Source organism: Calonectris borealis, chromosome 1 (genome assembly GCF_964195595.1).
Source record: "Calonectris borealis chromosome 1, bCalBor7.hap1.2, whole genome shotgun sequence".
In the NCBI taxonomy this organism is placed as follows: domain Eukaryota; kingdom Metazoa; phylum Chordata; class Aves; order Procellariiformes; family Procellariidae; genus Calonectris; species Calonectris borealis.
The window spans coordinates 216,318,752-216,331,087 of NC_134312.1; the positions used below are offsets into that span (position 1 = coordinate 216,318,752).

Consider the following 12,336-nt stretch of genomic DNA (forward strand, 5'->3'; position numbering starts at 1 on the left):
TCTCAACTCTGCAGTTAATGAAGCAGTTGTTATGCTCACAGAAGAAAAAAGCAGGAATGTGCCAGGACTTTCAGAGGTGCTTTTTGTTGGGAAAAACCTGGTCCCATCCCAGGCTGAGATGACGTGCAGCCCAGCTGCATTGCTCTGTTGCTTACAGAGGGGATGAGAATAAAGAGGGTAATTTTGAAGAAGAGTTGGGATCATCAGTACTACACAGGTATCGACTACCTGCTTTGTGCAGGCATGGGACTACGAGGAGTCATGGGAACTCTTAATCTGCATGACAGCAAGTGTCTTGGTCTGCTTTGCTTAAAGAGAAAACTACTTTTAAAACTGGTTGATAAAAATGCAGTGGCATCCCACTTGGGTGTTTTTTTTTGTTTAGAACCAAAATGGCATTTTAATTTCTTCATGGGTGAAGCCCATTTTACTGGATAAGTATATCCAAATTGGATGTTAATGTCATTTAGCTAATCCACATTAGTTTAGGGAAATGAAACCACATCTTTTTTTAGTTTCTCAAACACCCCTCCATTGATGTGTTCTCCGCTTTAGCTCTCTACTGGTCTCTGTACACGTTCTCCTTGCTTTGCTCTTACTGCACAGAGTCTCTCTAGCTGGGATCTGTTTGATGGGCTGGCTCTACACAGGACACGTTTATTCCTCTCTCCTTTAGGTCTGCCTCTTGTAACAACAAAGCAGAAAACCTGAATTGTTCATTACAGGAAAGGCACCTCAGTAATAATTAATCTGAGACCAGTCACCACAAATGGCTGTAACGTTTCTGTTTGTGGCTGACCAGGGCTGCTGCTTGAATATTTTAGCTGTGCTTTTTTCACTGGAGATACCTGACTGAAGGTACTGAGGCCATCAGCAGACAGTGAAGCCCTGAACCCATAGCAGAAACACAGATTCCATTCCTCTTCAGCTACTGAGCAAGCCTGCTAATTAGGAGCCTTAGCAAGCTGGTACCCTCTTATGCAGTCTGACCATGCAAAAGGACAGAAGCTCCTTCTGTACCCTTTGGCTGATGTGTACCGTGTTTTATTTATAGTCTGGGACATCTGAGCAGTGTTAATTTTTCATTTAAAAACTCCTGTTTTCTCTATTAGGTTATGGAAGATCTTTTCAAGACAGCGACAAACACTGTGCTCTCCAAATGTCCTCGTGATGTTGAGCTTTTTCATAAATACATAGCTCCTGCCCAGAAGGTAATAAATGTGACAGGAAAGAGCTGCAATCCTTTTATGCATTTTGAGGGCTCTTGTCTATAGGAAGGCTTAATTTTTTTTTTTTAACTGTGTTGTCCTGTGTTAACAAACTATGAAGAAAAAAAAGTCAGCCTGAACTTAAGTGATTGTTCAGGCCAACACAGAGAGGATACACAGCTTTCTGTAGCTGTTAGCAAGCGTGGCAGAACTGTAGCTGTCACATCATCAAGCAGCCTCTGAATCCTCAGCTCCAAAAATCAGGTACCTTTTTAGCACTGAATGACTGGGAGTGGATTTTGATCCATATCTCTGCAGAGGGACCTGGACAGGCTGGATCGATGGGCCCAGGCCAACTGTGTGAGGTTCAACAAGGCCAAGTGCCAGGTCCTGCACTTGGGTCGCAACAACCCCATGCAACGCTACAGGCTTGGGGAAGAGCGGCTGGAAAGCTGCCTGGAGGAAAAGGACCTGGGGGTGCTGGTTGACAGCCGGCTGAACATGAGCCGGCAGTGTGCTCAGGTGGCCAAGAAGGCCAACGGCATCCTGGCCTGTATCAGAAATAGTGTGGCCAGCAGGAATAGGGAGGTGATCGTGCCCCTGTACTGGGCACTGGTGAGGCCGCACCTCGAATCCTGTGTTCAGTTTTGGGCCCCTCACTACAAGAAGGACATGGAGGTGCTGGAGCGTGTCCAGAGGAGGGCAACGAAGCTGGTGAAGGGCCTGGAGCACAAGTCTGATGAGGAACGGCTGAGGGAACTGGGGTTGTTTAGTCTGGAGAAGAGGAGGCTGAGGGGAGACCTCATCGCGCTCTACAGCTACCTGAAAGGAGGTTGTAGCGAGGTGGGGGTTGGTCTCTTCTCCCAAGTAACAAGCGATAGGACAAGAGGAAATGGCCTCAAGTTGCACCAAGGGAGGTTTAGATTGGACATTAGGAGAAATGTCTTCACAGAAAGGGTTGTCAGGCCGTGGAACAGGCTGCCCAGGGAAGTGGTTGAGTCCCCATCCCTGGAAGTATTTAAAAGACGTGTAGATGGGCCACTTAGGGACATGGTTGAGTGGTGCACTTGTCAGTGTTAGGTCAACGGTTGGACTTGAAGATCTTAAGGGTCTTTTCCAACCTAAATGATTCTATGATTCTATCTAGAACACAGTGCAGACCTACAAATAGAAACTTAGAGGGAGGTGGCTTTTCTGAGTTTCCTCTGGGCCCCTGAACCCTTAAGAGTAGTTTACATTTTTTTTTTTTCTTGTTTTGACCAAGGACAGGTTGGAACAAATGCTGAAGAAGAAATTTGTGATGTAAGTATTTCTATTTCAAAATGACCTATAAGAGGGCTTTTGGGGAAAGAGTTCCTATTTTGTATATGTTCTTTTTCTTTCCCAACTCAATGTCTTCTGGGTTAGCATAACGTCTCCAAAAAACCATGAATCGCAGTTCCCTTTGTACTGTTCGCCAGTTGCCCTTTCGTCTTTGCATGAGGCTGGCATCTGAATCTGCTGGCCTTTGGCTTTTGCTTCGGGGGACAAGATTCCCTTTCTATCAGGGTATCCTCCTTCCAGCATGTGCCTGCGCAGTGGTTTGCTCACTGTCTTGCTTGGTCTTGGCTTCGGTGCTCTGCCTTCCTTCACACTTCCACTCCAATGGTTCCCTTTTTATGAAAGTATTTTTTTGATATTTAAAAATCCCAATTGGTTTTCTATTCCCAATTGCTCGTGCAACTCCTTTTCCCAGTTCTCTGTGTGCTAAAGAACTGACGGGTTTTGGTTTCCTTCCTTTGCCCCCAAGAATACCTCCTGTTCCCTACTCTCGCCTGTCTCTTCGGACAGCGGTGCTCTCCATTTATCCCACAGAACGTTGTCGGGCTGCTGCGCCCGGCGCTGGTTTTCCTGTTCAGCAGCTACAGCCACGCTTGGGCAACAGGATCGTGATGGATCCTCCCTGTGCCTCGTGCCTGCGTAGGCACCATGGGCGACCTCAGGGAAGTCGCTCTCTCCCCATTTCAGTCCCTCTCTCTTTGGACCTAACTGATATTCCTGAGAGGACAGAGTTGCGCTCAGCTTCTCCCACGGTCCAAGGAAAAAGAGAATGAGTCAGCCCATCCCTCCCTCCCTCTCTTCATCAGCGGCTGGCAGATCTGGGGCATTCCTGGCTTACACACATCACTGATGTGTCGAACCCGTGCCAGTGATATACCTCGTGTGGACCATGGCCTCGCGTAACCCAAACACATGGAGCAATATATCCCTTCCTGAGGTATTTCCTCCAGAAGCCTTCCCTGTATCAGTGAAACCTTGTAGCTGGGTGTAAAGAGCTTGTGCGCCTTAGGGAATTTGGTTAATAATTGGATTTAGTCAATGATACGGAGAGATGAAGTTACTGTGATTGGGTTATTCTTTCTTCTCTCTCAAACATTTGTTTGGTATGTGGGAAAACTTGTCAGCAAAAGTATCATCCATTGAGTCTTGTTTTCCAGTTATCAAACCTGCAGCATTTTTCACTGCGCTTTTTCTGTTTGCGCTGCCATGATGCTCTTCTGTACTGGTGGAAGTCACTGGTGGAAGTCAGCGGGGAATCTGCTCTCAGATCTGTCAGAGGAGTAGAGAAACATTGCTGCAAAAAAAAATCTTGCAATTTTTACAAAGTAAAATGAAAATGTTTGAGTTACAAGCCCTTTGCACTCCGGGCTGTTATTTTTGCCTAACACCATGCTGACCAATGGAGCTATGTTGTTGGAGCTGTGCCGATGAGGGCACATTGTTTTCTTAAAAAAAGTCCCCAAATTTCCATGAAGCAGTTCTCTGCAGAGCTCATTTCTGACTGAAATGCAACATCGTAATACGGAAAAGTGTCTTGAGAGCTCAGGGCTTCCTGCCCTGCATGTAGCTGAAGCACAGGAAAACATAGGGTTCTTGCCATAGAAAATGTTTTTTGGTTTCTGTCCAAAGAAGCATTGCTGGGAAGTCTGACATCACAACACAAATTGGCATGGTGGTGGGGAAATGCCTCCTTAATTTTCCAGTGGGGCACTTAGCCAGAAAACTTCCTTGTTATTCCTTTCATAGTTATCTTAAAGCCTTTTTTTTTTCTCTTGCAGAATTTCCTACAATGAAGCAGTGGAAATTTTGAAGCAAGCTTCTCAAACTTTCACTTTCAAGCCAGAGGTAGATAGTTGCTTGGTGGCTTGTCCCTGTCCCTCTGCCTGTTCATGCACGCAGCCAGCCTGAACTTTGTAGATCTCATTTCTCTCTTTCTGATACCACAAGAGTTGTTACTTCGCACAGGTCATCTGCCTCCTGGGGTGTTTGCTCAGTTGTAACCCAGGTGTAACTTTTCCCCTTTGGGGGTGAAGTGGGAGCAATATAAGGAGTGAGTTCTGTAGCAGAAGAACATGTAACGTTTGCAGGGAAGGAAGCGATGAGTTTGCTGTTGAAGGACCAAGGCCTTGGCAAAAGCGCTTCTCTTTCCTGTATGCGAGTAGTGCCGAGTGTGTTGTGGATTCAGTAGCAGTCATCTAAGGAGGGTTGCTGTAATCATCCTCCAATAAAGGAATTATATTAGGACAGCACCAAAAGCTTCACAAGGTTTAGTAAGCCAAAACCATGTCAAAATACCGTGTAATCTAAATGTAGGTGAAGGGAATCCCTTGTCTTTCCAAAGTATAGATGTTGACGGCGAAAAAGAATCACATGCTAGTCTTTCTAACACTGTCCGATTATGGTTTTCTGAAAATCATATTTTGCCCAATTTCAAACACACGCACCAACAGGCAGAGTGTTTGTCGTGGTGCTCATCTCATGTATATACTGATTAGTCTTTATCTCGTTCTGATGCTTTGAGGAAAGTAACCCTCTGGCTGAAGCCACCTTCATAGCCAGTTGGGTAGCTGCCTCGTCTCTGTGTGCAAGTGGGTGTAGAACCTCAAATCCTGTATCTGTGTGTACTACCTTGATCTGAGACAGCAAACTCAGGATATTTTCAGATGAGGAGAGTCTGCAGAGTATCTGTTCCCCTCTTCCCCTTCCACTCCCCCGATATTCTTGGCACATCCTATAATGGACTGGAGGTCTCTAGTCAAAAGGCACAGCATTTATAACATCACTGGAAGAAAGGAGAAGTGAAGGAAATTGCAGATGTCCAAGGTTTCTGATAGAAAGAATTGATTGATAGGATACCGGGTTTTCTTAAATGAGAATTAACGTAGCATGTTACAGGAGACAGCAGGGAAGAGAGCAGTCAGCTTAGTAAAGCTGCTTTCTGTATACCAGAGGTAATACTGAAATAAGGGTGGTTTGCTGGGTTGAGTAAGCTGATTTTGGATAGGTGCCTATTTCCCTTAAGCTATGTGAAGTGTGGTTTTGGGGTTTTTGTTTGTTTGTTTGTTTGTGGTTTTTTTCTGATTTGATACCAGATGCTTGGGCTTGATGCAGGGATGATCTGGCCCTGTTCTGTGGAAGTTAAACCATGTTATTTTCATTGCTTTGCTCTGCCTTAAAACTCGTGAAACTCTGTCTGCTTAGTAAATTTTCCCAGTGGCCTGTGTGAGAAGTTGCTGTGCTTGATTATTGAAAGCTGCACGTCTCTCCTACGCAGAGATTTTGCGGTGTCTCTTGCCACAGGCAAGATGCACCAAGGTCCCAGGTTCTTTTTGCTGTCTTTACAGTGGGGCTGTGACCTCCAAACAGAACATGAAAAGTACCTGGTGAAGCACTGTGGTGAGGTTCCCGTGTTTGTGATTAACTACCCATACGACCTCAAACCTTTCTACATGCGGGACAATGATGAAGATGGACCTCAACACACAGTGAGTCTATAGGTCACACTTCCACCTCTTTTTTGGCTAGGTATGTGTCTTAGCCTACTGTCGTGGTTTAACCTGGCAGGCAGCCAAATACCACGCAGCCGCTCACTCACTCCCCCCGCCCTCCCAGCGGGACGGGGAGAGAATCGGAAGGGTAAGAGTGAGAAAAACTCGTGGGTTGAGATAAAGACAGTTTAATAGAACAGAAAAGGGAAAATAATGATAATAAATAATGATAGAATATACAAAATGAGTGATGCACAATGCAATTGCTTACCACCCGCGCTGACCGATAACCAAGTAGCGATGGGTACTTCCTGGATCACGCCTACCGTTCATATACTGAGCATGACGTCACATGGTATGGAATACCCCATTAGCCAGCTGGGCTGGCTGTCCTGATTATGTTCCCTCCCATCTTGTGTACCTAGCTCAGTCAGTAGGCACGGGAGCTGTCCTTGGACTAGGAGGGCACTTAGCAACAACTGAAAACATCAGTGTGTTATCAACATTCTCCTCATACTGAATCCAAAACACAGCACTAGGAAGAAATTTAACCCTATCCCAGTCGAAACCAGGACACCTACTGATAGATAGACAGATGAGGATAGTCTTCTGCTGAGCCTCAAGTCAAGAAGTCCAAGATAAGACTGACCATCAGGTGATCCTGTTCAGTTGTTTTCCTGTTGTAGAAGAAATCCCCAAAGCAGGAACAATAGGAGGAGGATTCAGGAGTTGGGTAGCGTTAAGTTCTTGCTTAAGTCCTTTCAAGACAGATTTGCCATAGTTTATTTCTTTTCCTGGGAGACTTCTGTATTACTAGCTGAAATGCTTAGAATTGCATGGCTCCAAGCAGCCTGTGATTCTCTTGTCATCCAAATCTACCATCCGCATAATCCTCAAATAGCAGATGGACACAAGACGTAAACTCTTCCTCCGCAAGTCTCATGCTTTGAAGGTGTGATTTCCCAATTGAACTGAAACAACGTGAAACATTGCTTCTATTAAAAAGAGCGACTACCCCACCGTGTGCCACTGTCTCTTTACTGGCTTTAATTCTAGAAACAGTTCAGCTGTTTCTACAAAACAAAACGGAGAAGAAAACCAGCCCAAACCTAACAGCATAGGTGATAACACTGGGATCTTAACACTTGGATCAGCACGTCAGTGCCATTGATCCATTGGTATCATTACCACTAGAGCTGGCTCAAGGAATGGGGGCAGATGGGGTAAACACAAGTTACAAGCATCAGAGCAGCTTAAACTCTAAGAGAATGAGGGCTTCAGGAAACTTGCCCGTGTGTCTTTGGCTCCTTGTGAGCTGCTGTTGGGTTCTTTATACCCTGCACAGGCTTGCCTACACGCACAGGTTGTCACCAGAGTAACCTGGTGGGATTTAGTTCACACCACCTGCTGTAGATGCCCTCAGTCTGGAACATCACTGCACTTGTTTAGGTTTTCTGTAGGCTTACTGATTTTTATCATTGTAAAGTTCCCTCGTAGCCTTCTTCTGAGAACAAAAGACTTTTCAAGCATTTGCAAATACTTACCTAAGTGTCCTGGACTCAATAAAAGAATTACAGTAGCTTTCTGCAAACAGCCATCCAGTGTCAACTGTACTTCTGCTGTAGACTGTATGGCTATACGGCATGACTTATGTTAGGTTTCTTTCTTTTAAGGTTGCAGCTGTTGATCTCCTTGTACCAGGAATAGGGGAGTTGTGTGGAGGCAGCTTGAGAGAGGAGCGACTGCCCTGCCTTGAATCACGCTTGCAGAGGTACGGAAAACCCACAGGAGCCAGGAGACTAGCCTGACCAAGAGAGTGTTTCAGCAGCTCTCAGTGGTTGGCAAGACAGAGGAGTGGAAGGGCAACTAACACTATTTAAAAAAAGCCTATTTTTGTCGTGGAGATATCTATTTATCTGAGTAGGTGACTGCAAAGTGGTGAAGAAGTTCTTGTGCTTCTGTTTTAGATATGGAAACTGCCTCTCGGTTTGAGCTCACCAGAGAAGAAGAGTTTATTTTATGCTAGGAGGCCAGGGCAGCAGAATGCCTCAGCTCTGCTGGGACTGTCTGGAACAGGGTCTTGTATGAGGCACTTCATCCTTGAGCCTTTTCTTTGCAGCTTTTGTGATTCCACTGAGAGTGGATTGCGAAGGTGGAAGTTGTCACAAAGGCAGAGCTTAGATCTATTTGTCATCACATTGTGTAACTGAGGAACTGCAGTTTTGGTCGAAAGCTTTGCTAGCTGTGATGCAGCTGGCCTCGGTGGCATCATTTAAGAGAATACGGTTCTTTGCTAAGAGTTTGGTGGGAAGCTTCATTGGAAGTGCCTGGGATCTGTACTAAGTCATATGGCTCTTTCCCTGCTGCTTTGTTCTGGATCATGTGATTTTGAGTAATTTTAGGCTAAATTCAGTGTCAGAATATCAGAGCTGCTGTTTAGTTAACAATAATTGACATTATAGATGGGGTAATTCTCCATAGACAATTACTCCCTATCTCATTGTTCAAAAGAACCTTTCATAACTCAGATGAGTCCATTTGGGCCAGTCGTACACTTCTGCAGAGCAATTTTGGAGGAGGATTAATCCCAGAGTAACATCATTTGCACATCGGGAATGAATTTGTTGCTTAAATCAGCCTCATGCTCACAGAGATATATCTAGTCAGTGGAGAAGAGCAAAATCCATTTCAGCATAATGAATCCAAAAGGCGCAGGGCAATTAAAATCACCAGAACATTGGTTCTCAATTTGTGGTGTAGGATGGTATTATTCCCTGTGCTTCCTGTTACTCTCCCTGCAAGCTCTCCCAAAGCAGGCATGCTTCAGCTGAAGCAAAATACAATGTTGCCTGCTGCACTTTTTCCCTTGAAATTTTTGCTAGAGTCCCCTCAAGGTGTGGGGCTACAGGAGTGGTCGGTGTGGAGACTGAAGCCAGACTTTCTTGTTTGTCAGGAAAGTCATAGGAAGTATTTCAAGCTACAAATGGGGTGTGTCTTCAGTGACCTTAAAGTACAACTCTGCATTGAAGATGACCTGGAAAAATAACACCTCTTTTCACATGTTTTTCTTGATTTTGAGTACTCAGGATCTGATCTGCTGAGCCCAAATACTTTGTTAAGGCTTTTAAATTATACTTCCTGCAGACCCAGCGTAACTAAGAGAGATTAAGAACGGGATTCTTGTCTCCTTATACACACTTCATGCAATAGCTCTCCAAGTCCTAGTCAGGGACAGCTGCAGCGCACTGAAGATGAGAAGTGGTCTTTCTTTGCCTGCAGTTTCCTGTTTGTGTTCAGAGAAATGGGGAAAAAAACCCCAACAATTTCGCTCTGATTCCGCCAGGGCAGGAAAAGGAGAGGGGGTGCGCTGGTGGCAATGCAAAAAAGACGTATTTTATTAAGTAGTTTTACAGAAGTTGACATACATTAATAAAGCCATGGGAGTTCAGTGGTTTTATGCGCCACATAGCCGCACGTGAAGAGGTTTTGACTCACTCATAAATGAAGTTGACTGCATGTCATTGTAAATTTAACATTTGGGCCTGTACTCTCCAAACGTTCACAAGTAGTTTACTGATATGCTTAAAGTTATATGCACAAGTCTTTGCATGAAGCTGGGATCAACCCTGTGTGTTGACAAAACAAACTTTACATTTTAAGAAGCGTGTTGGGAATCTGTTCAAGATTGTCTGCCGATTACCAGAACTGGCCGATTACCAGAACTGGCCGATTACCAGCCACTGATCATGTCTTACCTTCATTTCCTGCCTTTCCTTTTTGGACTGAGTTTAGTTATCAGACCCTCCCTTTTCTTGTAGCATTCTCTTCCAGGCAAGTACTGCTTGTGTGGATCTCCTCTGTTCCTTTACTTACAAGGGGTTTTCTTTTTGTTCCACAGATTAGGACTCGTAGATGCCTACCAATGGTAAGACACTATCTTGGTCTGCAAGCTATATGTCTTCTTTTGAGACTCTTTAAACAACTGTTTCATTTTTTTGATCCTGTTCTTGAGGGGATGTTTCTTGGCTCAGTTGCCCTGCCATCACTGCCAGTCTAAATGGAACAGCCAGTTCACTTAAACAAAGTTTAATCTAATGCTACTTAGTTTATCTTCCCAATTTGTCCACTCACAGCACAGGTCATTCCTTTCAGGATTGCATGAAGTGGATTAATTTACAACCCATCAATGATTTTTGATATTAAATCATTAAGCCTTGCTCCATGTTGAATAGTTCTGATGGCCATCGCATGAGATAAACAGGTTACAGAACCACAAGCAATTTGTGACCTTTAAGAGCTCTATGAATAACTCCCTTTACAATTGACAGGGCAATTGGGTCGAAAAATCTTCCCTAACAAAGCAGTTGATGCAATTAAAACTGCCCTGCTAAGGAGACAGAATAACCTTTGAATTAATGGTTTAGCCTATTAGAACGACAGCAGGATCTTGGTGTTCCTCTCGACAAGTGTTTCTTGGTTTGTACTTTGTCACAGCTACTGAGAGGTGATAGCGTGGAGAATTTCAAATTTAGAAGAGTATATTCAAATATTCTGCAGTATTTGGAATGATCATTAGGGAGGCTGCCTTGAAAAAAAACAGAGTAAGTGTAGGATTCTTCACTCTCCTCTTCCCACAGTATGAAGTAACTTAGGAACCTCCCAGTGCATGGCAGACCTCTACATCATCCGTTTGCAAACAGCGTGAATGAAATGTCTTCCTTTATTGTTTGTGTTTATGGGCCAGAATATACCATATCACTTCATCTGAGGGAAGGATTATTCTTCCCAAGGGTGATCAGCTGTGTGGTTAGATGCTGAGATATAGCCTGAGGAAGTCTGGTGTTCAGCGGCAGAGCCTTCCAGCACTACTAAGATAGCTCAGCCCTGCCTCATGCTTCCCTCAAGAGAGAAGATTAAGACATTGCCCGTCAGCCATTCACATTTTCATGTGGTATGTAGCAATCACATTCTGGAAATTCTTTCCTCCTGTGATCTCGTTTTGGAGACTCTTTCCTCCTCCATTCCCTCCACTCCATCACAGATGATGTCACTTCCCAGAGAAGATTAAAACTGTTGTTACCCCCTGCCTTAGCAGGGTCTGGTGTCCTAGGAAGGTGCAGGATAGGAGTAATCCTGGATGCGTCTGGACTACAGTCCAGAATCTGCCAGAAAACAGGTAGGTGGTTTGCCAGCATCCATCTTTTCAGTGGAGGTGGCAGGAGAGACTGAAATTAATCTCCTCCAATTTAGTGATTTAATTTAGTACCAAAGCTGGCTCACAAACTCCGTGAAGAACAGCTGAGTCATTCCTTTTTAAATATAATATTTGCTGACTTTAGAATGGGCAGCTGTATGAGATGTGGTCCCTTTTGAAATCTTTTATCTATTGCCTGTTTCTACCTTCTTCTCTGTTTTCTTCTCCCACTAAGCATGAAGATATTGTGGGACCTGACTGCTTCAGGAGTGCCTTGTTTGTGGGAGAATCATTGGGCAAAGAGGCAACTGATGATGTGAAATACTATTGTGCTTCTGCCCCGTTCCTAACTTTTAGAAAGCTTTTCAAAAAAGTAGATAAAGGGACATGGTCAAAGTCCTCTGAATCTTCTTCAGTTCACTACATCTTTCCTGTTGTGCAGGTTTCTTTCCATAAAGAATATGAGTTGCAAAAGTATTTGGCTTGATTTCGCAGAGTTATTTTATCTTATTTTCACACTCCTTCCTTTGAACTGTAGATAGAAAAGAGCTCAGTGCTGTAGATGCTGATCTTGGCTAGACTTGGAGAGGTCTGTGGAAATGAGGTGGGAAAGTCGGGCGATCAGATTTTACTCTGGGAAGTCACTTGCTTTCTCCATGACCAGGGATTTTTGAGTATATTGCCTTGTAAACAGGGGTCCTGATCCTGTTTGCAGCCTCCAGGTGCCACGAGCAATAACAAAGCAGGTACTTCGTAATGAACAACGTGTCCCCACTACCATCAGCTTGAGCAGCATTTCAGACAGTCTTTCTACAGGTAGGGCACCCATTTCCTCACTCTGATTATCCTCATGCACACAAATGGATAAGATGGCCTCATACTGAACCCTTTACAGTCCAGGTACCTTTCTGATCTTCTGGTGAAAGTACACAGTGGCAGAGCAGGTGTTACCTGCTGTCTTAAAATGGACCTTGCTATGTTGTCTTGGCCTTACTTCTGCTCTAGATGGAGAAGATTGAGCTGCGTTGGGCTCTTTAATTTCAAATTTTCTTTGAAGCTTGAATGCTGGATTGTTCCATTGGGTCCTTGTGTGGCAAGGTAGAAAGGAGGAGTTGGACTTAAGGAA

The 12,336-nt window shown here is 44.4% G+C and overlaps 1 protein-coding gene across 7 annotated transcripts in view; it reads left to right on the plus strand.

The window, feature by feature from the left end:
- The window catches only part of NARS2 (asparaginyl-tRNA synthetase 2, mitochondrial), a 54,189-nt gene that overhangs the window by 37,332 nt on the left and 4,521 nt on the right, over window positions 1–12,336 (plus strand). For 6 of the 7 annotated variants that reach the window (XM_075140264.1, XM_075140271.1, XM_075140267.1 and 3 more), the window contains 6 exons: window positions 1,113–1,211; window positions 2,473–2,510; window positions 4,307–4,373; window positions 5,873–6,013; window positions 7,690–7,787; window positions 9,915–9,941. In XM_075140264.1, coding sequence (XP_074996365.1) covers window positions 1,113–1,211; window positions 2,473–2,510; window positions 4,307–4,373; window positions 5,873–6,013; window positions 7,690–7,787; window positions 9,915–9,941 — 470 coding nt within the window. The remainder of the gene's footprint in view (window positions 1–1,112; window positions 1,212–2,472; window positions 2,511–4,306; window positions 4,374–5,872; window positions 6,014–7,689; window positions 7,788–9,914; window positions 9,942–12,336) is intronic. The other variant, XM_075140266.1, reaches the window with a different exon arrangement.